Genomic DNA, 25948 nt, shown 5'->3' on the forward strand with positions numbered 1-25948 from the left:
ACCATCCTCCAATATTTAAGTTGTTTCTTCTTTTTTTTTTTTTTAATTATGAGAAAATATGTTGAATTTTTTATATGTATCCTTTTACTTCTTTAGAAAAATTTCCTAAGGAGAGAAGTGTCACTGAACAGGTTATGGCTTTTGATAAAAATGTAGCTTCAAAAACACATTTAAATAAAAGGTAAGACTTTGCCATAGTCTATGATTCCTTGTGTGGACACCTCACTGATTCTAAAGGGGAAAGATATTATCTTAGCTATCAGGAAGTCTCTTAAGTTGCTGAATTTTCCTGGTAACTAAAACCTAAAGTTAGTTGTCCTTTCTCCAGGTATTTTCTGTCCTTTTAGATTCTCTGTTTTAGTGCATTTGAGCTTGCTCTGATTTTCTATTTCTTTTACTAGCAAGCTCATTCAAGAGCATATCATCTTTGCTTCCCACATTTCATGCCTAGCATAGTGCCAAGCAACAGAGCAAATGAATAAATAAATTTCAATATTTAATTAATTTTAGGGACTTCCCTGGTGGTCCAGAGGTTAAGACTCTGTGCTTCCAATGCAAGGGGCACAGGTTCGATCCCTAGTTGGAGAACTAAGATCCCACATGCTGTGCTGTGTGGCCAAAGGAGAAAAGAAAAAAGAAAAGATAAATTATTTTTTAAATGCCACCATTTAAAAAAAAAAAAAGGGAATAATTCTGAAATGAACCGTAGCTTCTTTGCCTCTTTGAACACAGTATAGTGAGCATATATTAACTGAACATAACTAGCTTTTTGACTTATAGTGGTAACTGGGATATGAGCTTCAGCTTTGGTGATGTGTTTTCAGGCAGAGGCTAATAATGAGAGACTCAGGAAAGGGAAACAGCATACATCTTTTCTTAAAAATGTTCCTGGTGTTGCTGGTTTTCTGGTTATTTGCCTCTTTCCTGTAATGGAAGCTATATCATCTATTGCTGCCTTTCTGCAAGAAAAGTTAGGACACAATTAGCTTCTCTATGCCAAAGTGGGTTTCTCTCCCTCTGGAAAATTGTCCTCACTCTTTTTATCAGTTTCCTTTGACGTGTCAGCAACATTTAAAAAATGGTCTATGGTTTCTATATCACTAATAAAATAAACCCCATCTCCTCGTCACTTTCAGTTTATTCTTCATATCTTAATAAAAAGTGGCCTGGGGGAATCTGATAACATATTATAGTTGTAGCCAAGTTTTCCATGGCACTTGGCTTAGAACAGAGTCTTAAACACAATGAACATTAAACACTTCTGCTTTTTTTTTTTTTTTTTTTTTTTTTTTTTTTGTGGTACGCGGGCCTCTCACTGTTGTGGCCTCTCCCGTTGCGGAGCACAGGCTCCGGATGCGCAGGCTCAGCAGCCATGGCTCACGGGCCCAGCCGCTCCGCGGCATATGGGATCCTCCCAGACCGGGGCACGAACCCGTATCCCCTGCATCGGCAGGCGGACTCTCAACCACTGCGCCACCAGGGAGGCCCACACTTCTGCTTTTTAATGTTTGAAAAAGCTTGAAGGCCCTAAATTTTGTGAGGCCTGCATAACGCACATTTCTCATGAAATATCTTTAATACTTCACATTCTGTTCAATAACATTGGACCCCTATATGGAGTCAGTAAAGTAACATTAAGAGAGAATAAAATCATTAAAAAAAAAAGACAGGAAAGAAGGAAGGAAAAAAGGAAGAAATAGTAGAAAATATCCTGTTTTTTTAGGAGAAGCCAAGTAATTGACCAAGAATAGGATGACTATTATTTCTTAGTTAAACAACTGATGGTTCCGAATTTCTTTTTGAACTCAAGATACAAAAATAATTATAGGTCAAGTTTTCAGTCACTTCTTTGTCCATGAATGTGTTTCCCTCTGTTCTTGGAGTGATGGGTAAACATGCAACATCTCTCTAAGCCTCATGACGGTGGGTTTTTCTAATTACCAAAGATTGTCTTTGATGGGAGCCTGTAGTGTTGACAGGTGGGCCAACAGAATCTCGTGGTGCTTTATCCCTGACATTTACCAAGATGCAAGTACTTAGATATCAGTAAACTATTCTGGTTTTAAAATCCTATTGGTCTGGGGATAGGCTGTGCTTAGAAATGACATCTCTAGAATAATTATAAGCTTATTGTGTTGTGATGTTACTGAACATTATACACATTTTACTAAAGAAGCAACAGAAAAATCATGTTTCTCATCAACTGTGTTACACTTTCTAGGCCATCCTTCTGGGGAAAAAAATAACATAATTCTTTGGCAGCTATAGTTTTGATAAAAGACCTTTACTTTTCCTTTCAATGAGTGTGGGCCAGAGACAGGGACTCTGTAGAACTTCTGGGAAGCTTTTATGCAAAAGAGAGTCTAGATCAGTTTTGTTTTCTCATTTTTTTTTTTTTTGCGGTACGTGGGCCTCTCACTGTTGTGGCCTCTCCCGTTGCGGAGCACAGGCTCTGGACGCGCAAGGTCAGCGGCCATGGCTCACGGGCCCAGCCGCTCCGCGGCATGTGGGATCTTCCCAGACCGGGGCACGAACCCGTGTCCCCTGCATCGGCAGGCGGACTCTCAACCACTGTGCCACCAGGGAAGCCCTGTTTTCTCATTTTGACATGGAATACCTGTGAGTGGGTGGTGTGTGAAGTGAAACTTTCTGTTGGCAAATGAGTTGCTACTCTGGACACTCTGGTCTGTATCTTTTGGTGCCCCTGCTGTCAGGACAGCCACTGGCTGCTGCTAGTAACAGCTGGGGCCCAGAGCATGCTTCCTTTTCTTCTCAACTTTCCTTCTTGTCTTTTCAGGTTCTGGGCAGGTTTCTTTGCTCTAGTTTAAAAAGGTGGACCTCCTTACAAGCACTTGAGCAGAACTCAATATACTGTTCATTTGCATCTGAGAGACTGAGTAAACTGCCCGCTCCTCAGCCTTTCTTGAGTGTGTAGTTTTGTCGTCAGGCCTGCAGAGGCTGTGTAGTGAAGAGAACGGGCATTGGTATCCAATCTGGGTCCCAGTCTTGGCTCTACCACTTATAAGCTGCGTGATCTTAGGCATCTTAGCATCTCGAAGCTCCAGTTTTTTGTTTTTTAAATGAATGAGAATAATAATATTCATCTCCTATGATTTTTAGAAATGCTTAGCGTAATTCTTATTATGTAGTAAGTACCAAACACAGTCAATTTTTTTAGCCTACCCTGTACCCACCCCCAAATACACATCCATACTAGGTCTCTATCTCTTGTACTTTCATGTGTGCAGCTAGCCTGGATGTGTATAGGTTTTGAAAGTACTGATTCTGAGTGCCCAGAGTTTTCCTTTGTTTGCTTTGATTGGAGTCTACAGAGAGGCATGTGCATCTCTAATAGATGTACACGTGTATTTTGAGGTTTATATGTTTTTTCTCACTTCTTTGGCTTGATATAATTGGAAGTAAAGCCACCGAGGTGATGAAGTGAAGTTTTTGAAATCTCCCGTCCCTTTCGGTCTCTACCCTGGAAAGCTTCAAGTGCTACTCAGTGATACGGTGAGGTATAATCTGATTGGATTTGTGCAACAGAGTCCACTTAAGCAACAGCCCCAGACACAGATAACAGCATGTTGGTGTAGAATGGACCATAAAAACAGGTTCTTGACATGCATTGGTGGCAGTACACAAAAGGCAACGCAAAACACAGATATATCCTGGAAAAGATAAGTGTGGGAAGAGGAACTGAGTTATCGTTAAAACAATTGAGCAATGTGTGAAAATAAGAGCAGGAAATGGGGGTAGGCTCGCAAGGGCAATTGTGAAGAAGCTGGCAGGAGGCTCCAGGAAGGCCTAGAGAGATAGCCAATAGCAACAGTGATGGGGGTGGTTTGCGGGTGTCTCTAATATCCCTAAGGAGGGACTGGACAGTGGGAAGCACAGGGCATCTCCTTTGACAAATATCAGGACGGGGATATATTTTCATAAAATTTACTTATGTGTTCTGTGTTTGGTGCTTTGGAAGAGCCAGAGTTGCTCTAGTTGCCTAGACGAGTCTCTGGAAGTTTCTCCTAAGCTTATTAGTGCTTGCTAGCTAGATTCTTGAAGGACTAGTTCTTAGTCTGTGCAATGCAGCTCTACCCTGGGATTGCAGAGGCTCCCCTGGTTTAATGGATGTACATGCCTAGAGTAAAGGAAAGAGATTCCATTGTCAGTTATTCTTAAATTGATACAGATAGTTTCATCCCCTCATCAGTGACCCACTTCTTAAATGGAAAGTAGTGTATCATCGCTGAGGCCTCGGGTCCCAGGTGGCAACCATTCCTTCAGTTCGCCAGGAGCTCCAAGAGGACAGGATGTGTATTTACTTAGAAGCCACCAGTGAAAGAATAGATGAGTTTAGAATTCTGACATCTCCAGACTCCTGCTGTACTGCCCATGTTAATTGATTTATGTCCAGAACAGGCCCACTCCCAATATCATTGATCCATGCATCAGAAATATACATCAGATCTATGTTCTTTTTTCAAGGAGCTGATAATCTAGCAAGAGAGATAGGAAAATAAAATCTAGATACGAGGACTGCACGGTAGAAGTATTAAGTGCTATGAGAAGCACAGCATAAGTGTGGTGGGTATTCAGGAAGGGGATTCAAGGAAGACTTCGTGGAGGAGGTCATACAGTATCTGAGTCTTGAGAGGTTTTCTGAAAGGCAGAGAGACATGGGACCGAGAGGGACGAAGGGCATCCCAGACAGAGGATGCTGTGTGGGTGATGGCCTAGAGGCTACAGGTGAGAAACTGGAGGCTGGGAGCCGCTGGGCAGCTCTTGCAAACCACCTGGGCTGGAGGTGGTGAGAGCCTAAACCAGAGAGGTGAGGGAAAGGGTCTAAGATGTTACAGAACTAACTTTTTGGTTGTGAGGGACAAGGACGAGAGAGATCAAAGTTGCTGCCAGGCTCCTGAGCAGGCACTGCCGTTCCCAAGGATAATGAACAAAGAAGAGGAGAGGAAGGGACTTGAAGAATTCACTGAGAAACTTAAGCCTCCGGAATCATAGGTGCCCAAGGGACATCCAGATGGATGAGCCTCGCAGGTCTGGATTCAGATAAGGGTTGGAGGTAAAGGTTTGGGGAGTTATTTATATAGAATTTAAAATTGGGGGAAAAAAAAACCTAGATGAGCTTGCCAAAAAAGAATGAAAAGTCACATTCTTGGGGATCATTTTAGCTTTTCAATAAGAGGGAGAGAAAAACCAGAAAAGATTGTCACAGAAAAAGTGGCCCGAGGCTGTGTCTTTGAACTGCAAGGCAGAAGAGAATGCTGAGGGGGCAGGTGAAGAGGATCAAAGAGGGATTGAGAAAAGTGAGGACTGAGAAAAGGCCATTGGATGTGGAGATGAAGAGGTCAGTACAACCTTGGAGGGGACAGGCTTAGCAGACTAGGAACAAAAGCCATTTGCAAGAGAGTAAGGAGTGACGAGGTGGTCAAGGAGTAGAGGCAGTGAACAGAAATTATACTTTCAAAAGTTTGGTGGAAAAGCTTGTTTTTTCGTTTGTTTGTTTTTGCCCTTGACTCAGAGGATCCTTGTGCCCTGAGGAAAAGGACATAGATTCAAGGAAACAGAAAGGAACAAAATGACAGAAAAAAAGACAGCTGATGAGTAAAGACTTGGAGCAGGCTGGCAGGGGAGGAAGCTTGTTGTCTGTGAAGTGGCTTTGGGTGGGGAGGAACCCTGGCGTCCAGAGAGGAGCTGGGTGGTCAAGCCCAAGTCCTGGCTGAGTACAAAGTAGGCGTGTCCGCTGGGGAGGATGAGCCTCAGCTTGAGGGGAGCTGAGCAGGTCTGACAAGAGATGGTGACCTGGGGCTTCCCTGGTGGCGCAGTGGTTGAGAGTCCGCCTGCCGATGCAGGGGACACGAGTTCGTGCCCCGGTCTGGGAGGATCCCACATGCCGCGGAGCGGCTGGGCCCGTGAGCCATGGCCGCTGAGCCTGTGCGTCCGGAGCCTGTGCTCCGCAAGGGGAGAGGCCACAACAGTGAGAGGCCCGCGTAACAAAAAAAAAAGAGATGGTGACCTGAAAGGAATGCCCAGCCTTGGCAGGACACACTTGGGTTTAGGTGATGCGATTTATAGCGGAACTTGCTGCCCCAGTTTTGTGACTTCGCTTATGAACAGTGAGGTTATGAGGCAGTGAAGGCGGAGAACGTGTGAATATTGTGCCTGCTCAGCATGGGGCAGGGGCATCCCGAGGACTCGGGTTGTGGGTTAAGGGTTTGACTACATGCAGGGTTCTGGGGGTGAAGTAAGCGAGGCCAGCAAGTTGGCATGCCCCCCACGAAGCAACGGCTCCTGAAGGCCGCTAGCAAGGGCTACAGACCATTGCACCGAAGTGACGTGAGATGGAAAAAGCAGACCTGGCCCCTCAGAGCGTCGAAAATGAAATCAGTTTCCCTTTCTCCCTCAAATTAAATCTCAGAAAAGCTAAGATAGTCAAATCAAGGGGGATGGTGGCCTCTGAGGAAGGGAAGGGGAGAGGAGGAGAGGGGCTAAAGCAGCGTGTAGTGTACGGGAGGAGAGAGTGCGGAGGACAGGCGAGGGTAGGGCCGTGTGTGCCGGTGACCGAGGGGGAGGTGCAGGGCGGCTCAGCATCCTCACCTCCCTGCCCGCGTTTCCTCCCTCCAGGAGCTTCTGCAGGCAAAGCAGGACCTTCAACATCTACTCATCGCCAAAGAGGAGCAGGAAGACCTCTTGAGAAAGCGGGAGCGTGAACTCACCGCCCTGAAGGGAGCCCTGAAAGAAGAGGTTTCCAGTCACGACCAGGAGATGGACAGGCTGAAGGAACAGTACGATGCCGAGCTGCGGGCCCTGCGGGAGAGCGTGGAGGAGGCCACCAAGGTGGGTCCCGGCCAGAGTGCGGAGGGGGTGTCCGTTGCTTGCCTTCCTTTTCGTGACAGGGTGAAACTCAGTTTCATCAGATGGTTGATCCAGACCTTGTTCACAGACAATAAACTCAGCAGTTCTGTTGGTGACCGTTTTAAGTTTGTAAACTTAAAAATTGTTAAGGACCCTGTTTAGAAGCTCTTACATGCGGTGAGATTTAGAAAGCCCAGGAGTGAACCCCTCCAGGGTTCCTAAAGGTCGGTGGCCTAGGGCATTGCGTGACTTTGCGAATGGGGTGGGGTTGCAGACAGGACCCAGATTTCTGGAATCCTTCACCCCGCCCCTGCCTGTTCCTTCTGACTTGTGAAACCTTTTGTTAGACAATTCATGTCCTTTTCTCAGCAAAGTTACAGGAGGGTTAATGGGCTGAATTGCCCAAACCCTTGCAAGATAATTTTTCTCTTAATTGAATTCTTGGCTCCTGCAAATAGATTCTAAATTATGTTGAGGTCTTTGGTGTGGGCCTCACGTGGGCTGTTAAAGAAAAGGGGAAAATGAAGGGGAAAATGTTGTGAAATATCATGCCATCTTTAGGGAAAGAGGGGAATTACAGAGTATAAATTGTTTAGAGTCTCTGCAATATATAGGTTAAAGATGATGAAGAAAGAACTCCTGATATTGTTTGTTTATTCTGTGATGATTACAGTGACAGCTCAGAGCTGGTAGGCCCTCTCCCCTGTGCTGCATAGTGACTCACTGATTTTCAGTTACAGCTCGGTAATTGCAAATGACAAGAAGTTGAAAGATGGGTTTGTTGTATAACAATAAAACGTTTGGGAAATAGTCTGCTTGGGGTTATTATAACAGACAGTTAAAAAAAAAAAAACGTTGATTTGCCTATCTTAGTTTTTTTGAGATTTGTTTTAGTTTGAGGGAGAAAAGCGAAACTGATTTAATTTTCATTGCTTTGCAGGGACATGTCTCTTTTTTCCGCCTGATTTCCTTTCTGTGCAGAAGCCTGGTGTCCTTGCTCTTGGCCTTTATGTGCTGTTGCTTCATGGGGGACATGCCAACAGGCTGCTGAGTAAAATAATTTTCCTTTGGACCCATCATGTCTTTATTATCTTCAGACCTTATATCAAAGGTTGAGTTAACATGGTTTATTCATTGAAGGGTAGTTGAGGATGGTGTTTGGCATGTTTATAGTGATTTGACGGTAAGGAAAATTAAACTTATGCCACACATGGGATGCAGGAGATTTTATTGGAAGTTTCTAGGTCCTCTGCTGTCACGTTACAAGTGGAGAAGGGAATCATGGTAGGCGAAAGAGGATCTTTGTTGTATGGAAATGAGATAATCTGTAAAGACTTAGGCTGCTGCATTTTTGTTGTTGTTGTTTTTAAATTTTATTTATTTTTGGCTGCGTTGCGTTTTCATTGCTGTGCACAAGCTTTTCTCTAGTTGCGGCGAGGGAGCTACTCTTCGTTGCGGTGCGTAGGCTTCTCATTGTGGTGGCTTCTTGTTGCAGAGCATGGGCTCTAGGCACGTGGGCTTCAGTAGTTGTGGCATGCAGGCTCAGTAGTTGTGGCGCACAGGCTTAGTTGCTCCATGGCATGTGGGATCTTCCCGGACCAGGGCTCGAACCCGTGTGCCCTGCATTGGCAGACAGTTTCTTAACCACTGTGCCACCTGCAAAGCCTGGCTACTGCATTTTGAGATCTCCTGACTTTTAAGCATTGCTTCAAATTAGATAAAAAGAATCACATAGACCAGCGACAAGCCATTTGTAGTCGACAGTATGTGCCCTTTGTCGCCTTCTGGCTGTCCCTAGCCCACTGTCTGACACACAGTCACATCTGTGCCGCATCTGATGAGTGAAAGTAAGCGGAGGATCAGTTCCCCTTTTAACCAGATTTTCAGTCCCTGGTGTGTGGTTCCTGTTCCATTTTCTCCAGTGATGACATGGGAGATCTTTTAGGAAACTCTGCTATTTCTCTGCCTTGCTTTTGCATTTCCCTGTAGTTTCTTAAAGAGGATCCTGATTGTGTTTTTTAATACCTTGTTAGCTTTTGCTTCTGAAGGTGTTTTCCAAACAAATGTGGCAGAATCATATTTAATGGAAAAAAATTATGTCAACGTAATGGACAGATGCTGCCTTTTTGTTACATTATTTACATATCGGTACTATATAATAGAATTTTAGTAGTATTATATTAACTACTTGGAGGAGAGTGAATTAAATATAATTTTTTAATTTAGTAAAGAGTTTCTTAAATTTTACACTGGCCTTTATAAGAGATATATTTTCCAGAGTTCTTTTTTAAAAAATAAATTAATTTATTTTTGACTGCACTGGGTCTTCATTGCTACATGTGGGCTTTCTCTAGTTGTGGTGAGCAGGAGCTACTCTTCGTTGAGGTGCACGGTCTTCTCATTGCGGTGGCTTCTCGTTGCGGAGCACGGGCTCTAGGCGCGTGGGCTTCAGTAGTTGTGGCGCACGGGCTTAGTTGTTCTGTGGCATGTGAGATCTTCCTGGACCAGGGCTCGAACCCGTGTCCCCTGCACTGGCAGGCGGATTCTTAACCACTGCGCCACCAGGGAAGTCCTGTACACTGGCCTTTAGCCTTTTCCTGCCTCAGGGGAGGGACTCACCCAACACTGTGACTAAAAGCTGACATTTCTTTAGGGAACTGCATTATATTAAAAAGTTTATTTAAAAAGTTTATTTCCTTGGTAAGACTTTGGAGGCAGCCCAACCTCCTAGCATCAGTTTTTCTAATTTTTGCCACTGAATCAGGGCCAAAAATCCCTACAGTGCTATTTTATCATTGTCAAATAGCAAATATTTCATTCTGGCCTGAGCTTGAGCACTAAAAGTTTTAAATTACTAGAACATTTGGTGAAAACTGTCACATTATATTAAGAATGTTTTATAGGTATTGCAAACAGATACTCTGTAAAAGTGGTTTTCGTAGACCCAGACAGCCACACCTTTTAAGGAACAGATTGATTGCTCAACAGAGGAGAATTCATGAGTGCCCTGGTGGTGCAGGGTGTCCTTGTGCAGCAGAATGACCGTCGCTTCCCTCAGAGCGGTGGTAGTTCAGGGCATTATGTGAGCTGCTTCAGTTCCCTCCCCACAGAAGGAGGGGTCTTTACATTGTTAGAGGATTCTGTCTATCACACAGTCTTTGAAAAGACTGTGTGATAGATAGAATGTTGTTCCATAACATACTTTTTTTCTATATTATGTTCTTTTATACTCTTTCCAGTTTTGAAAAGGAAATGTCCTCTTTCTCCTTGGGTCTGTGGCAGTGGCTGGGATCCACGTGCAGAAATGGACCGTCAGCGGGGATGTGCATGACTGTCATCTGGGAGTGAAATGAAGACCGTCCATAGCTGCTAGCGTCTTCTTTTCATCCCTACCCCTCCCTGTCCCCAGTTCTTGAGCAAAAGAGAAGTGTAGATGGTGGTCAGCATCTTCAGATTTTTCAGAGAGTAGGCTCAGCTCAAATTCCAGCTCCTCTAAGAGCTTGCTTCTTGGACTTTACAGTTTCCAGGGGCCTGGTACTGCTGATTACAGAGTAGGAAAGAGTAAATGCCCCAAATGAAGCGATAGGAGATGGCTTGTGCTGGTGGAAACCAAGAAATATTTCATGGAGGGAGTTGTGCGAGGTGAGTGGTATTTGGACATGGAGCATGGAGGCTGAGGACATTTGGGGTACCGAGTACAGCATAAGCAACACCTTGTTATGTGGGAAGGTGAGATGTGTGTTTGGGCTGGAGCCTTGTGGAGCAATAGAAGAGAGAAGAAGACAGGCTTAGGATAGGGGGAAGAAGAGGAAGACACAGATGCAGAGACCTGAAGAGAAGCAGCCAAGACCAGTAACAGAAAAGCAAGGGGAAAAGCGTTGTATTTGGCCTAATTAATGAATCATTTGAGAAACTTCTAAAAGCAGCCTGTTTTCATATTACATACTTATATGTTGAGTCTGTGTGCTTTTATATTGTTCTGCTCTTTATAGTGTAAATTCTTTCTAACATTACGCCCACATTTTATATTCCATATAACCCTTAGAGAAATTTTACTCAAATTCAGTGATGTTGAAACTTTTTTTTCCCCTCCAAAACTGTCCTTAAATTATGCCCTTATGTTTGTGTTTCACCTGATAATTTGGAAATGTCGCTCAATCTTGTAAAAATGAATATGTGCTCTTGTGCTCCTTTCTCATAGCATCTGTAAATTTTTCCTTCCCTCTTTGCTACCAATCTGTGAACAATTTCTTTTCAAAGCATAAGGTCAGCAGAGGGTCAGATGGTAAAACTAGTGCTAATCTCAGGATCAATGGAATTGCCTTCCTTAAGAGAAGGCTAATTCAGTGTAAAATCTCATTTCTGTCTTCTCCGGCGGAGGCAGGTTAGCGAGGGAAACTGTAAAAAATCCTTATTTCCTCAGCTCTTTAACTTCACGTAATCAAGTTACTCTGAAGGACAGCTGTTGAGAGCGGGGGAAGCGGCAGGTTTGTAATCAGGTGCCCAGGTATAGGAAAATGTCCCTTTTCTGCAGATTCAAGTGTGCCTAGAGTGGCTCAGAACCCTCTGTCGGCAAAAGTAAAATGGGAAACATTCAAGGTTAAAAAAGTTCTACTTTTCATTTTTTTTCTCTCTAGTTTTTCCCCCCAGAGCTGGCTCTTCATAATTACATTACTCTTCTGCATTCTGTACTGATTAAAAAGTAGCTAAATAAAGAGGCCTGGTGTGGCATCCTAGGGTGTTCGTTTTGAACCTTCCATCAAAGCCTCAGACATGCCGCATCCCTGCTGTGTCTCTGATCCCAGGTGCATGGGTCCTGATAAATCTCTTACGGGCCTTGGTGAACAGTAAACAGGACATCCCAGCACTTCACTCCTGGTGTTTGATCTGAGCTGCCAAAGTCACTTGCTGTGGGTGTAGAAGACTGAGTAAGAGCCCCTGACGTGCCCATTCATTTTCCATCAAATATTTGAGTGTATTTTACCACTGCCAGTCACTGAGGTTACAAGGCAGGCAAACCATGGTTTGTAGCTTCGAAGATCTTTTGTAGCCTTGTGGGGAGAAATGTGCAAATAAGATGAGAATGAAGGTATAGGTGCTGTGGTTGAGGCACATGCAGGGCAGGAGATAGGAAAGGCTTCTGGCTCCCGAGGGCAGCGTTCAGGAGAGAACCATCACATCTGTTCTGTAACTTGATGCCCCTACATGTCTTTTGCGTACCAAATACTCGAGAATTAGACATGAAAACGACAATTCCATTCCAGGACCTCTCTGAGAGTTTCTGGACATTATCCCATCTTGAACCTGCTGGCTTTGTACCCAACTCCTCTTAATAAACTCAGAGTTAACATTTAGAATTGCTAGAAAGTTTAGTCTAAATGCAAGACAAAGAAAGAATGTTGACCTGAGGGATGAGTTAAAATAGACTTCATTTATTTAAAAAATCAATTAGGTCCCAGTTATAGGTAAGGTTTCTGGAGGGTAGGACCTCATGAAGTGAAATATTTATGGGGAAGGCCTCTTTCCCGCTAGGATGACAGCCTCCAAGGAGCTCTCCTTCGGGTCTGTCTCCTAACTTCAGGGGAGCAGATTTAGCTGCTGCTGTTCTGTGGGGAGTGTCACAGTGCAGGAGAAAGTATCCTCACACAGAGAGGCTGGCCTTGGGCAGGTTTTAATGACACTGCATTGAGGCCTCATAAGTGTAGGTTGAGTAGGAGGGCGTTTTCCTGTAGCTCCTGGGAGAGAGGAGGTGGCAGCAGGGCTTTCAGGTTGCCCAAAGCACTCGGATGACCCAGAAAATCACAGTGAATTCACATGCAGTGTGAAGAGAAAGTGTGGAAACTTGGTGGAGAAAGGAGTACAAAAGCCTTGTCCTGGCCTCAGGAGGAACGGCAGAACGGCCTGGTCTGTGAGTCACACTGTCTGTGCCGCATCTGACACAGGCTTTAAGCCTGCCCCAGGGAGGGGGGGACAGCTCTTGCCCGTTTGCCACCTGTATGAGGAGTGCCCAGAGAATGAGGCATAAATAACGCAGAAGATTGGACGACCACTAGTCAGCATCAACGCCTCACCGTTGGGAATGGATTGTGGATACAGTTTTTGGACTCTCTGTCAATAAGTAGTTCATTCATAGTCATTCATTAATTGGGCAAGTATCCATTCCAGCATTTCATATGGGCCAGGCACTGTGCTGGGTTGTGGGGATAAAATGGGCAAGAGGGGTGAGACGGACAGAGTTCAGCCAGTCACGTGTGTAAATGTGTAATCCAGTTGTGATAAGCGCTTTGAAATGGAGGGAGGGAGGGGAAGCTTCCTCAAGCAAAATGAGGATGGAGATCTGAAGGATGAATGGGAATTAACTGGGGTTTAAAAAAACTCACAGGGCTTCCCTGGTGGCGCAGTGGTTGAGAATCTGCCTGCCAGTGCAGGGGACACAGGTTCGATCCCTGTTCCTGGAAGATCCCACATGCCACGGAGCAACTAAGCCCGTGCGCCACAACTACTGAGCCTGTGCTCTAGAGCCCGTGAGCCATAACTACTGAAGCCCGTGCGCCTAGAGCCCATGCTCCACAATGAGAGAAGCCACCGTAATGAGAAGCCTGTGCACCGCAACAAAGAGTAACCCCCGCTCGCCGCAACTAGAGAAAGCCCACACACGAAGCAACGAAGACCCAATGCAGCCAAAAATAAATAAATAAATTTATTTAAAAAAACCCAAAAAAACTCACAGAATGTTCCAGGAAGAGGAAACAGCATGTGCACAGGGCTTGGTGGAAGGAGGGGGTGCAATCTGTTCAAGGTGTTGAATGAAGGCCAGTGAGGCTGGGCTGTGAAGGACAACGGGAAGTCTGGAGTGAGAGGAAGTGGAGAGCAGAGTAGGGACCAGCTCATGCAGCCTGTGTGCGTCTTAAGGATTTTGTTCTTTGCCCTAAGAGCAGTGGAAATCACGGAAGACTTTTAAACGGTGTGTGTGTGTGTGTGTGTGTGTGTAACACGAGCAGAGCAGGTTCCTTCTGTGGCAAAGAGTCTGCTCTGGTCTTTAAAAGTAAGGACGTTGCCTTGGGATGACGTATTCATGCTGCCACTTTAGATGGAGGCATGAGCTCTCTGGGGTCTCTTCAGCAATCTATTTCCATTTTTAGTGAGGCCTCTGTCTCTGCTGAAGGGCAGAAGGGGAAGGGAGTTGGGGTCATGGAGGGTCCCATTTTCTTAAAAATATTTAAAAAATTTTTATTGAAGTAGAGTCGATTTACAATGTTGTGCTGATTTCTGCTGCACAGCAAAGTGACTCAGTTATACACATATATACATTCTTTTTTTATATTCTTTTCCATTATGGTTTATCCCAGGAGATTGTATATAGTTCCCTGTGCTATACAGTAGGACCTTATTGTTTATCCATTCTAAACGTAAGAGTTTGCATCTACTAACCCCAAACTCCCAGTCCATCCCTCCCCCTCCCCCCTCCCCCTTGGCAGCCACAAGTCTGTTTTTTATGTCTGTGAGTCTGTTTCTGTCTCGTAGACAGGTTCATTTCTGCCATATTTTAGGTTCCATATATAGGCGATATCATATGGTGTTTTTCTCTTTCTGACTTACTTCACTTAGTATGATAACCTCTAGTTGCATCCATGTTGCTGCAAATGGCATTATTTTGTTCTTTTTTTACGGCTGAGGGGGGTCCTATTTTGTTTGTGACATTTTGCTCTTTGCTGATCATTGGTTCCCTGAATTAGTAAACTGTGTCTGTGAGTGAGTAGGTGAGGGTAGTGTGGGTAGGGATCATGGATGAAGGGGAAAGCATGGTCTGTTGGTGGTGAGGTTTGTAGGCGGAAAGTTTTGTTTTCTAACAAGGCTGTTCCAGTGTCTTAGTGCTAGAAATACCTTTAGACATTTATAGAAGTAGAGTGAATAACCTAGTAAGGTGCTTGCCTGTCTCCCCAAATGGAACAAATGTTCTGAGATCTCCGAACCATCCATGGACACCACCCACAGTCCAAAAGTGTGAGCAAGGCAGGAGTGGTGGTCACTCACTGAGGGCCAGGAACCAGGTGCATTTCCAGGTGTGGATATGCCCACAGAACTGAGCAGTGTAAGCAGAGGGGCTATTTTAAATAGCCAAGGATGATTGCAGCCACTATAATATTGCAAATAGTTGAATCTTTAACAGGTGAAAGGAAAACTGCATTAATTTTGTTATTAGAAATCCTACTCAGTCTGTGTTGTATTTTTTCTGATCTGCTGTATTCTTTCTGACCCTCTGAATTCTGCCTGATGAATATTTTTCTAAAGACTTGCCAAGATCATTAAGTAGATTTCTACTTGGTGGAAAAACTTGGCAGTATTATTTGATCACTCTAAGCAGAAAATGGAGGATGTCATAAGCTCGAAGTCCATTAGATAAGAAGTAGCATGGAAACAAATATTTACAAGGTCAAAGTAAATCAGGGCATATAGGGCTTTTGGTAGCTAGCCTCTGAGATGACCTGTTCCCCTGCCCAGTGATCTATGCTTCCTGGGACTCTTTCTCCTTTGTAGGCCCTTCCCAGGTTGGATAGGGCTGCTCTGTGTGACCAGTAGAGAATGGTGGAGTGTGACTTCCAAGGCTAGATAAAAGACATCATTTTAGCTTCTTCCTTGCTTCCTCTTGAATTGCTTGCTCTGGGGAAAGCCAGCTGCCATGTTATGAGGGCCCTCAAGCAGCCTGTGGAAAGTCCCATGTGATGAAGGACTGAGGCCTCCTGTCAGTAGCCATTTGAGTGCACCATCTCAGAAGTGGATCCTCCAGCCTCACTCAAGCCTTCAGATGACTGCAGTCTTGGCCAACATCTTGGGCCAATCTCATCAGAGACCCTGAGCCAGAACTACCAAAGTCACTTCTAGATTCCTTACCTTCAGAAACTCTGTGAGATAATAAATATTTACTATTACTTTTGGCTGCTGAGTTTTGGGGTAATTTGTTATGCAGTAATAGCTGACTAATACAGCATTTTGACAAAGCCATCTCTTATGCCGCATTTCCTTATAGCCCCTGACTCCAGCAGAGCCATAGCATCCTGCCATACCCTTGGTCTAGTCCTTGTTTTGCTGGACTGTACCTGTTAGGTGATATGTCATTCTCCCCATTTTGAAGGAGGGACCATCTTATCCTTTGTATCACCAGCACTTTGCAGAGTGCTCAGTAAGTGTTCTCTTTCTGCATGAATCAGAATGTGCAAAGGTTAAAAAGAACACAAACATAGTTTGAGAGGGAAGGGTTCTAAATTTGGCTTTGCTTTTATTGACTTCATAGAAGACTCCTAGTCCTTCCTGGTTTTTGTTTCCTCTGTTGTAAATGGGTACTATTTTTATTATCAAAAACAAACCAAAAATGAGGGCATATGCATATATGCTTGTGCATGTATAGACTATCTCAGGAGGGACACAAAGCGATAGTGATTGCCTTTGGGGACAAGTAGGGGGAAGAGGTGAGAAGAAAACTTTTTAAAAACAGCATATAAAACCTTTTATACTACCTCAGTCTATCCCATGTACAGTGAAATAGGGGTACTGATCTGTGCCTTCCCTAGGCAGGCTCAGAAGAAACCATGAGTTTAGTGGTGTATGTTTACTTTTTGTCCTTGGGGGCCCCTGTCTCAGCTTTGGCCTTCACCTTCCATCTGTTACGCAGGTCTGTGTGTCTGTGTCCATGGCATCACTTCCATCCTCAGATCTTTTTTCCCACGGCCGTCATCCCGGCTCAGGCCTCGTTATCTTCAGCTTGGATGGTTTCGGCAGCCGTCTCCCTGCTTCCTCTCCTGGTTTGGCCCCTTCAGACCACACCCACCCTGTTGCGGTTGGCCACCCTGTGGTCCGCCCCCCAGTCCCACCAAGTCCTGATGGCTTCCCTCCAGTTACAGTTACAGCCCTGCATGAGCTGCCTCCCACCTGCCTTTTCAGCTCTGGTCCTCACTGTTGTCCATGATGAGCTCAGTGTCAGCCACACAGCACAGTTCCGCATTCCTTGGTAGAAATGTGTGCTCTGTCCCCACATGCCTGCCACCTCTGGGCCTTTGCTTTGTAGTCTCCTTCCATCGGGAGTCCAGTGTGGTGCCGTAGACGGGGTAGAGGCTTGCTGTCAGAAAATGTGGGCCTTGTCTCCACTGCTTACTGGCAGGGAGATCCTTTTGGGGGGTACGGCATTTCATTTTATGGAGTAATGCTGCACATAATTTTTTTAAAAGTTGAATTTCTGGGGACTTCCCTGGCTGTCCGGTGGTTAGGACTTCGCACTTCACTGCAGGGGGCACGGGTTTGATCCCTGGTCGGGGAACTAGGATCCTGCATGCTGTGCAGTGTGGCAAAAAAAAAAAAAAAAAAAAATTGAATTTCTGTGCACCACTTGCCAAAATAACAGTTCTTCCTCTTCCTCCCAATTCCTGCAACCCCCTTGTATGTTCTTTGGGAGATAATCTACACTGGTGGTTGTCAGCCAGGAGTGATTCTGCCCACTGTCTCTGGGGGACATTTGGCAGTGTCTGGAGACTTTTTTTTTTTTTTTTTTTTTTTGCAGTACGTGGGCCTCTCACTGTTGTGGCCTGTCCCGCTGCAGAGCACAGGCTCCGGACGCACAGGCTCAGTGGCCATGGCTCACGGGCCCAGTTGCTCCGCGGCATGTGGGATCTTCCCGGACCAGGGCACGAACCCGTGTCCCCTGCATCGGCAGGCGGACTCCCTACCACTGCGCCACCAGGGAAGCCCTGGAGACATTTTTGGTTGTTGTAACTGGGGCGATGCTACTGGCACGTAGTGAGTGGAGGCCAAGGGTGCTGCTAAATGTCCTACAATGCACGGGACAGTTTCCCGCCCCCCCGCCATGTATTTCTGTTGAGAAACTGGAATCTATGTATACAAGTGTGTGTATATATTTATGTGTGTGTGTGTATTCTTTTCTTTTTATACAATGACTGCTGTGTGACCTTAAGCATAGTTGGTGAGCAGTAGACTGAATGACTGAATATTGTTGGCAAACCTCATCTGATCCCCCATATCCTCTTCTCTCAGTTGGGAAAATAATACTAACAGCGTCTGTCTCCCAGGATTGTACATATTCTAGTCTCAGGCTGTGTCTTCTGACTTGCTCTCCTGTGTCCTCCTCCTAAACTTCTCCCTGAGTCCCCTGGGCAGTCCCCCTGCCTTCTTTCCTTTGTCTCTCTGCTCAGATTAGCTGTCTCATCTCTAATGTCCTTCAGTACCCCCTGTGCCTTGGTCTCTGCGGTTAAAATCCTGCCTGTCCTTCAGGGCTGAGCTCACATGCCCTCTTCTTCGTGTGGTCCAGCAGCTGCTGTCCTTTCTCTTTGAGATCCCCAGAGCCTTTGCCCCTCCTGTAGCATTTTTTGTGGTTTGCTTTGCCTATAGTTGTTTATTCACTCAGCTCATGCACATGGTACAAAGCCTGGGGGTTCAGAGATGGACAGGATGGTCTCTGCTGCTGTCCCGAGACAAAGTTGATGCCACCAATTTGGCACATGAAACGATGGCATCCAGGTTTGGAGTGGCTTTTATACAGCATGTAAAACAGAAATACAAAAAGGAGTGATTTTGTTCCAATTAGTCAGGCCAGGAAAAGTTCCTAAGAGGGAATGAGGCTTGAACTGAGTCTTGGCAGCAGTGAGAGTAGTGAGGTGATTTAGGGCATTCAGGTGGAGGGAATGTCATAAGCTGGAGCATGGGACCTTGCGATTGTTCTCTCCTGAGACTTCAGGGGTAGCCATTTTCCTTATTCATTTTTGTACCATCCATAGTTTTACCCTAGGCAGTTAATAGATTTGTTTGTGTGTTCATGTACTTATTCATTCAAATATTTTTGAGTGCTTTCCATATTTTAGGTACTGAATGGATACAAATGGGTTTAGCATGTTAGTGGCAGATGCATTGCAGTGGAAACCGTTAGAGTGGTAGGTGGCCTCTGCAGATGTGGTTTAGTGAGTTTTGAGCTACAGATGAAGTCATGTGTTCGTGGTGAGCACATGTTAGGACTCTGGAAATGTGTGTAAGAACATTCAACAGCAGACGTAATGGAAAGCTCCTCCTGCCCCAGTGATCACTAGGGAACAGAACGTGTGTGAGCCGGCGTTATTAGGTTGGTTTCATGAAAGACAAAATAAAGGGCAAGGTGTTTGTTCTACAGGGCGATTGCAGCAGTTTTCACAGTAAAGGATAAAGCAGTGTTGTTTTGTCAGCAGTAAGTAGGAGTTGGGTGGGAGAGGGGACAAGGGAGAGGACTGTTTTCCTGGGACATTCCAAAGTCATGGATGAATCTTACCCTTGGGGACTTACAGACGAAGGGGAGAAGATGGCCAAGTGTGCATATTTCTCCTTCTAACACTTACCCTCTTTTTCTTTGTTAAATTTCTGCACGTGTGTCTCAAGTGTGTGGTCCAGAGAGAAGAAATACTGGCTGTGTCTGGTTTTAGGGAAACTCTAAGTCCACTTATAGTTAGAAAAATGGGATGTCCTGGATGTGCTTCAGAGACTTGCTGGAACAAGACTGGGGATAAAGTCAAGCAAATAAATGACAGAGCCCAGAAGAGGTGGCAGTAGAGAGGACATGAAAGTATCTGGGCAGATGTGGCATAGGAGGATGTGAAAGCCTTTTCTTTTCCATCCCTGAATTGTCCAAGAACCTAAAGATGTCTGTTCTGCACCGGGGAAAATGTTGGCTAGATGACAACGTAGGGAAGACTTAGAAGCCTGCAAATTTAGTTGGAAAACACTGAGTTCTTCATGGCTTTGGAGAAAGAGCCAAGGCATTAATAAGCTCTGGAAAGTGGGCAGTGGGGTTGTTCTGTAGAGTCCATATGGGAGAGTCTTTTGAGCCAGTTGGGTTTATAAATATGACCCTAAACTTGAGTCCAGCGTGTGCCAAGCCCCAAGGAGGAGTATAGTGTTTGAAGCCCTTGTGCTTTCTGATCTACAGGGTCCTCTCTGCCTGGTGAGGCATTTTTCTATCATGGCTCTAAGCCTGTGACCTTGTCTGAGAAGATTCCCACTGCTTCTTCCATACTTGGTTTCTGAGACCTCAGGAAGCCAAGCACCTACCCTGCCTGCTGGGCTTCCTTCTACCATTCCTGTTGTGGACGGTCCCTTGGAGTGCCAACTCACTGCCATTTCCCATACCTGTCTTAGAGACCCTCAAGGCAGAAGCAGACGCCTGTGCTGTGTACCGTGAACTTCCTGCTGCTGAACTGGGGAGAAAACGTGGCTGGGAGGCGGTGAACTCTGCAGCTGACTCAGGCCCAGTGGAGAACCAGGGTTAATAATTTACTGTACCTCTCTGCAGCCACCGATGTTGACCTTGACGAAACTCTGGTAGAAATTAGTCAGAGCCTGGCCTGGCATTTAACTAACAGGATAATATAACAGGGAAATAACTTCTTGCTGAGAGGTTAGTCCTGTCTCTGAGTTTACAGTTGGCATTCACATGCATCCGGTCCTGTTTGCATCCAGAGTGGACTGTTTGCTCACCGTATTCATAGTGTTCATGAGACAAATATGTCACACAAGGTCAGGGGGCTTGGCTTTATGTGGAGCTGCTCATCGTGGCAGGAGGACAAAAGCCACATTGATGGAGACAGCCTGTAGGAGAGGCAGTAGAACAAATCTGGGCTTAGTGGGTGTGGCAGGTGAAGAGGGCTCCCTACCCCACCCCCAGGCCTTCTATTTTACATTCATAGCCCCTTTTCTTGAGCAGTTCGGAATCTTTTACCTCTGGTGCTGGGAGAACATTAGACTGATTAAACTTCCTAGTGTAAAGTCAACAGCACTGCTGCTTCTAGAAGGTTCTTCAGTTTGGTGAAGTGGGGGCCTCTCCCTGTAGAATCTGTTCTCTCCCTTCCCTGAAATGAAACCAGCCTCAGGGAAATGGAGATAGCTAGATTAAAAGCCCTAGTTAACTATTGGATAAGCCTAGGCTGCTAACAAATACGTGGTAACCCAAAGGTGGACTCCTCTTACGGAGGAGTTACCTAAATGCTGTGTTAGGCGTGCAGTGGGCTTGTGCTATTGCTCTCAAAGTGGGAACGCAGTCATTTCCCTGTCAAGAGCCGCAGAGTGCTGTGGACGTCTAGCTGCCGTCCTCCTCCCTCGGCCCTGTAGGAAAGTGCAGTGATCAGTTAGAGATGGTTCCAGCATAGGGTTTCTAGGTTTCTACTTTTCTAGTACACCGGCATTTTTATCCAGCCGTCAAATACATGCTCTCTAAGTTGATGTGTACTTTTGGGCGAAAACAGCTGGCCCAAGATGGGAGTGTGTGGGGAATGAGACCGAAAAGCAGAGCAAGCCAGCAAAAGGAGAGGTGGAAGAGGAAGGGCAGGAGCTAGAAGAGAGGGCTGGGGCTGGAGACCAGTGCCCAGCTGCAGAGGAAATCGGCATGAGAAGCAGGCAAGGAGGACAGTTGTAGTTGGAAGTGTGATGGGCATGGTGAGGTGCAGTGAAGGCAGGAGAGAGAAGAGATGCACGGGTGGCAGGCGGTAAGATAGGAAGTGGGGAAGTTGGAAGCATCCAGAGATGAAAGACAGAGGAGTCTGGAGTTTGAGCCACAGATCCAGAGGGTAAGGGGAGGAAGGATGGTTCCAAGAGGCACAAGAGCGGGCCAGCAGAGGATGGAGGATAAGCTGTGAGCTATGTGTTATGCTAGGTGCAAGTTCTGCTCCAGGGGTGTTGGCTGTCAGTTATGCCAGATAAAGAGAAGCCAGTGTTGGTTTTATGGCAATTACTACATAAATGACTTTTTAAATAAAATGTGAAGTGTGAGAAGCTAGAAGAGGATAAACAAACTTTTGTCACCTGAGATATGGAATCTTTATGCCTCCTATTTCTAGGGACTCTCTGTCAATAGCATTGAGCATAGGTATGAAAATATGCATTGGATTTAATGTTTAAAAGAGCTACAAATGTCATTTATTTGTCTGTGGAAAGTAGGACCGTAGTCTCATAAATTGTAGCTGTCTCTTCTGGTCTTTGGGCAGGAGTTTGAAAAGACTCTTGGAAAGATATCAAAAGAAGAATTTAAATGACTTAGGTCCCATCCATGAGAATGAAACCAGTACTCATTTAAAAACATTGTGTACTCTAGCTGAGAATTTATACAGCCTTTTAAAGAGGAGACAAACACAGTCTAGGTTCCCAGTGATCCATCTGTGAGCTTGTGACATCGCTTCTTGGGTCTAGGACCTTGTTGCTCCTACCAGCTGGCTTGGGGCCATCTTCCTTCCTCTTGAAACCAACTTTCTTTGATACACCATTGGAGATTTCCTATTGTTGCCTCCAAATCATTCTTTGATGAACAGTACTTTAAAAGCCTTCTGTGTTTTTTTGTTTGTTTGTTTTTTGTTTTTTTGCGGTACGCGGGCCTCTCACTGTTGTGGCCTCTCCCATCGCGGAGCACAGGCTCCGGACGCGCAGGCCCAGCGGCCATGGCTCACGGGCCCAGCCGCTCCGCGGCATGTGGGATCTTCCCAGACCGGGGCACGAACCCGTGTCCCCTGCATCAGCAGGCGGACTCTCAACCACTGCGCCACCAGGGAAGCCCAAAGCCTTCTGTTTATATCGAGACATTGTCATATTGATCAATAGTATGTTATTAGTTCTAAAATATTTTTTTGGTAGAGTCCTTGGGGTTTTCTACATAGATAGCCATGTCATTTGCAAATAGGGATACTTTTATTTTTTTCCTTTTGGATCTATACGCATTTTACTTCTTTTTCCTGCCTGACTATGCTAGGTAGAACTTCCAGCACTGTGTTGAATAGGAGTGGTGAGGGTGGGCATCTTTACCTTGTTCCCAATTTTAGGAGGCAAGCATTCACTCTTTTACCATTAAATATAATGTTAGTTATATAGTTGTAGATGATCTTTATCAAGTTGAGGATGTTTCCCTATAGTCATAGCTTTCTGGGATTTTTTTGTTGTTGTTTGTTTGATTTTGAATCATGAACAGGCGTTAAATTTTAGTAAATGCCTTTTTTCTGCATCTGTTGATATGATCATGTGATTTTTCTTCTGATTTTCAAGTATTGAACCAGCCTTGTATCCCTGAAATTAACTCCACTTGGTCCTAGAGTATAATTCTTTTTATATATTGTTGAATTCGATTTGTTAATACTTCGTTAAGCATTTTTGTGTCTGTATTCAAGAGAGATATTTGTTTTTTCTCTTTTGGTACTGTCTTTTCTGGTTTTGGTATCAGGGTGATATTGACTTCATTAAATGAATTGAGAGGTCTTCCTTACTCTTCTGTTTTCTGGAAGAGATTGTGTAGAATTCATGTTTATTCTTCTTTAAACATTTGGTAGAATTCTCCAGTGAAACTATCAAGGCCTGGAAATTTCATTTTTGCGTTTTAAAATTTTGAATTCAGTTTCCTTAATAGTTATGAGACTATTCAAATTATCTATTTCATATTAGGTACGTTGTGGTCATTTGCACTTTTTGAAGAATTGGTCCATTTCATCTAAGTGTCAAATTTATGTGTGTAGAGTTGTTTGTAGTATTCCTTCATTATCTTATAGATGCTTGAAGGGGCTGTAGTGATAATCCCCTATTTCATTCTTGATACTGGTAATTTGTATTTTATCTTTTTTTCTTTGTCAGTTTTGCCAGAGGTTTGTCAATTTTATTGATCTTTTAAAAGAATCAGCTTTTTGTTTCATTTATTTTTTTATTTTTTTATTTTTTATTTTTTTGTGGTATGTGGGCCTCTCACTGTTGTGGCCTTTCCCGTTGCGGAGCACAGGCTCCGGACGCGCAGGCTCAAGCGGCCATAGCTCACGGGCCCAGCCGCTCCGCGGCACGTGGGATCCTCCCAGACCGGGGCACGAACCCGCGTCCCCTGCATCGGCAGGCGGACTCTCAACCTCTGCGCCACCAGGGAAGCCCTGTTTCATTTATTTTTTTCCCTATTGTTCTTATGTTTTCAATTTCATTGATTTGTTTTTACCTTTGTTATTTTCTTCCTTTTGCTTGCTTTGAGTTTATAATACTCTTCCTTTCCCAGGTTTGATTTTTTTCTTTGGTTGGTTTTCTGGGAACACTCCAGATTTATTTAGCGTGTCCTCATTTCCTGCATTGTACATGGGTTGATTTTTTTCCAGGTTCTTAAGGTGGCAGCTTATATTATTGAATTCTGACTTTTCCTCTTTTCTAATGTGACTGTTTACTGCTATGAAATTCTTTTGCAGCACTGATTTAGCTGTGTCCCAAGAACTTTGATATGTTGTATTTTAATTCTCATGCAGGTCAATGTATTCTTTTTTGTTTTCCTTGAGGCTTTTTTTTTTTTTTGACCCATAGATTATGTAGCAGTATGTTGTTTAATTTCTGTTGACCCATAGATTATGTAGCAGTATGCTGTTTAATTTCTAAGTGTTTGGATATTTTCCTGTTACCTTTCTTTTATTGATTTCTAATTGGATTCTACTGTGGTCAGAGAACACACTCTATATAATTTCAGTTCTTTTAAATATGTTGAGGTTTGTTTTATGGCTCAGAATATAGTTTGTCTTGGTAAATATTCCCTGAGTTCTTGAAAAGAATGTATATTTTATTAGAAAAGGATTTTAAAATGGTAAATACAGATCAATCTCATGGATAAAAATAAATGATTTTTTCTTGGGCAGTAGAAAGATTGTTCCTATTTGGACAAGATATTTAACCATCCCCAGCCTTAGTTATATCATCTACAAAATGAGAATGCATCCTTTTTAGTGGTTTACAAATCCAATTATAGTTGCATGTTAAAAGTAAGTGGTTGAGGATAAGGGAAGTATCAGATTATTTGCCACTGAGGGTTTTGTCCCATTCAAATAGTAATTTTATGGATTTTTTCCCCTGTTTTATGGTTGTTTTAGTAAAAAGGAGTGATAGAAAAGGCTTGCTTTAAAATAATTTGGGCAATGCATAAGAGCATAAGGTAGGAGAAGATAAATGTATGTTTTGGATCATAGTTTTCTTTTTTTTTTTTTTTTGCTGTACGTGGGCCTCTCACTGTTGTGGCCTCTCCTGTTGCGGAGCACAGGCTCCGGACGCGCAGGCTCAGTGGCCATGGCTCACGGGCCCAGCCGCTCTGCGGCATGTGGGATCCTCTCAGACCGGGGCACGAACCTGTGTCCCCTGCATCGGCAGGCGGACTCTCAACCACTGCGCCACCAGGGAAGCCCTGGATCATAGTTTTGACAGCACGTGTTTTTCCTCTCTCGCAGTGTATTTGGAGCATCTTTTTAGGTGGTTGTGTATAGAGCATCCCCATATTCTTTAATGGCAGCAGCACAGCCCCCTGGACGATGGTTTAATAGAGGTTTAGCCACCTGCTGTCTCTTCTGGTGCCCCAGCCTCACTGAGCTCTCCCAGTAGTCTAGCATTCTCCTTCTAGAGAAATCAAAGGGCCTGCCAAGGTAACTTGGCAAACCAGGCCAGAGTCAGGAGAGCCAGGAATTCAAATTCATGAGCAGCTGAGTCAGGGGACTGGAATCAGAAGTGAGGGTGAGTCAGGACCAGGGCCCAGGCTACTTAGACAGGCCGAGGTGGTGACCTTGTTGAATCAGCTGCTTTCCTGATTCTCTGGGGTTGGGTTCGGCTCAACTGTGCTGAAGTCTGAAACTTTGTCTCCTACAGGGCTTGGCCACCAGACATGGCCAAGGAAGTTGGCCCAGGTCAAGCTTCTCCACCTCTCCTGTACTAAGTTACCTGTCAGAAATATGTAAAGCAAACTGTAGAGTCCCATGACTCTGTTTCTCTCTGTGGAAATGGGAACGATACATTGCAAAGGATCAGGCAGAAGGTAGTGAAGGGAGAGGAGAGGAAGGGGAATAACGAATAGTGATGAAGAGGGAGGCACAGTCTTGAAAAGCAAGACAGACGTTGGGCTCTTCTGGAAGAAGTAAACTGTTCTTGTCACCACGTCTAGTGGATCCTACCTCTCTAGTAAATCTGCCCACTCCTCTGTCCCACTGCTGCCATCTAAGTCCTTAAACTGGAGTCCCTGCTCCCAGCCATGGTTTGATTGAATGGGTGAGAACAGGTTGTTAAGAGTGACCTTCAGATA

General features: G+C 44.7%; 1 protein-coding gene across 1 annotated transcript in view; it reads left to right on the top strand.

Annotated features, from left to right (window-relative positions):
* CGNL1 (cingulin like 1) overlaps positions 1-25948 on the top strand; it is a 96761-nt gene that overhangs the window by 14941 nt on the left and 55872 nt on the right. Inside the window, exon 8 of the mRNA XM_079700650.1 lies at positions 6637-6849. Coding sequence (XP_079556776.1) covers positions 6637-6849 — 213 coding nt within the window. The remainder of the gene's footprint in view (positions 1-6636; positions 6850-25948) is intronic.

The sequence above is a fragment of the Hyperoodon ampullatus genome, assembly GCF_949752795.1.
Source record: "Hyperoodon ampullatus genome assembly, chromosome: 3".
In the NCBI taxonomy this organism is placed as follows: Eukaryota; Metazoa; Chordata; class Mammalia; order Artiodactyla; family Ziphiidae; genus Hyperoodon; species Hyperoodon ampullatus.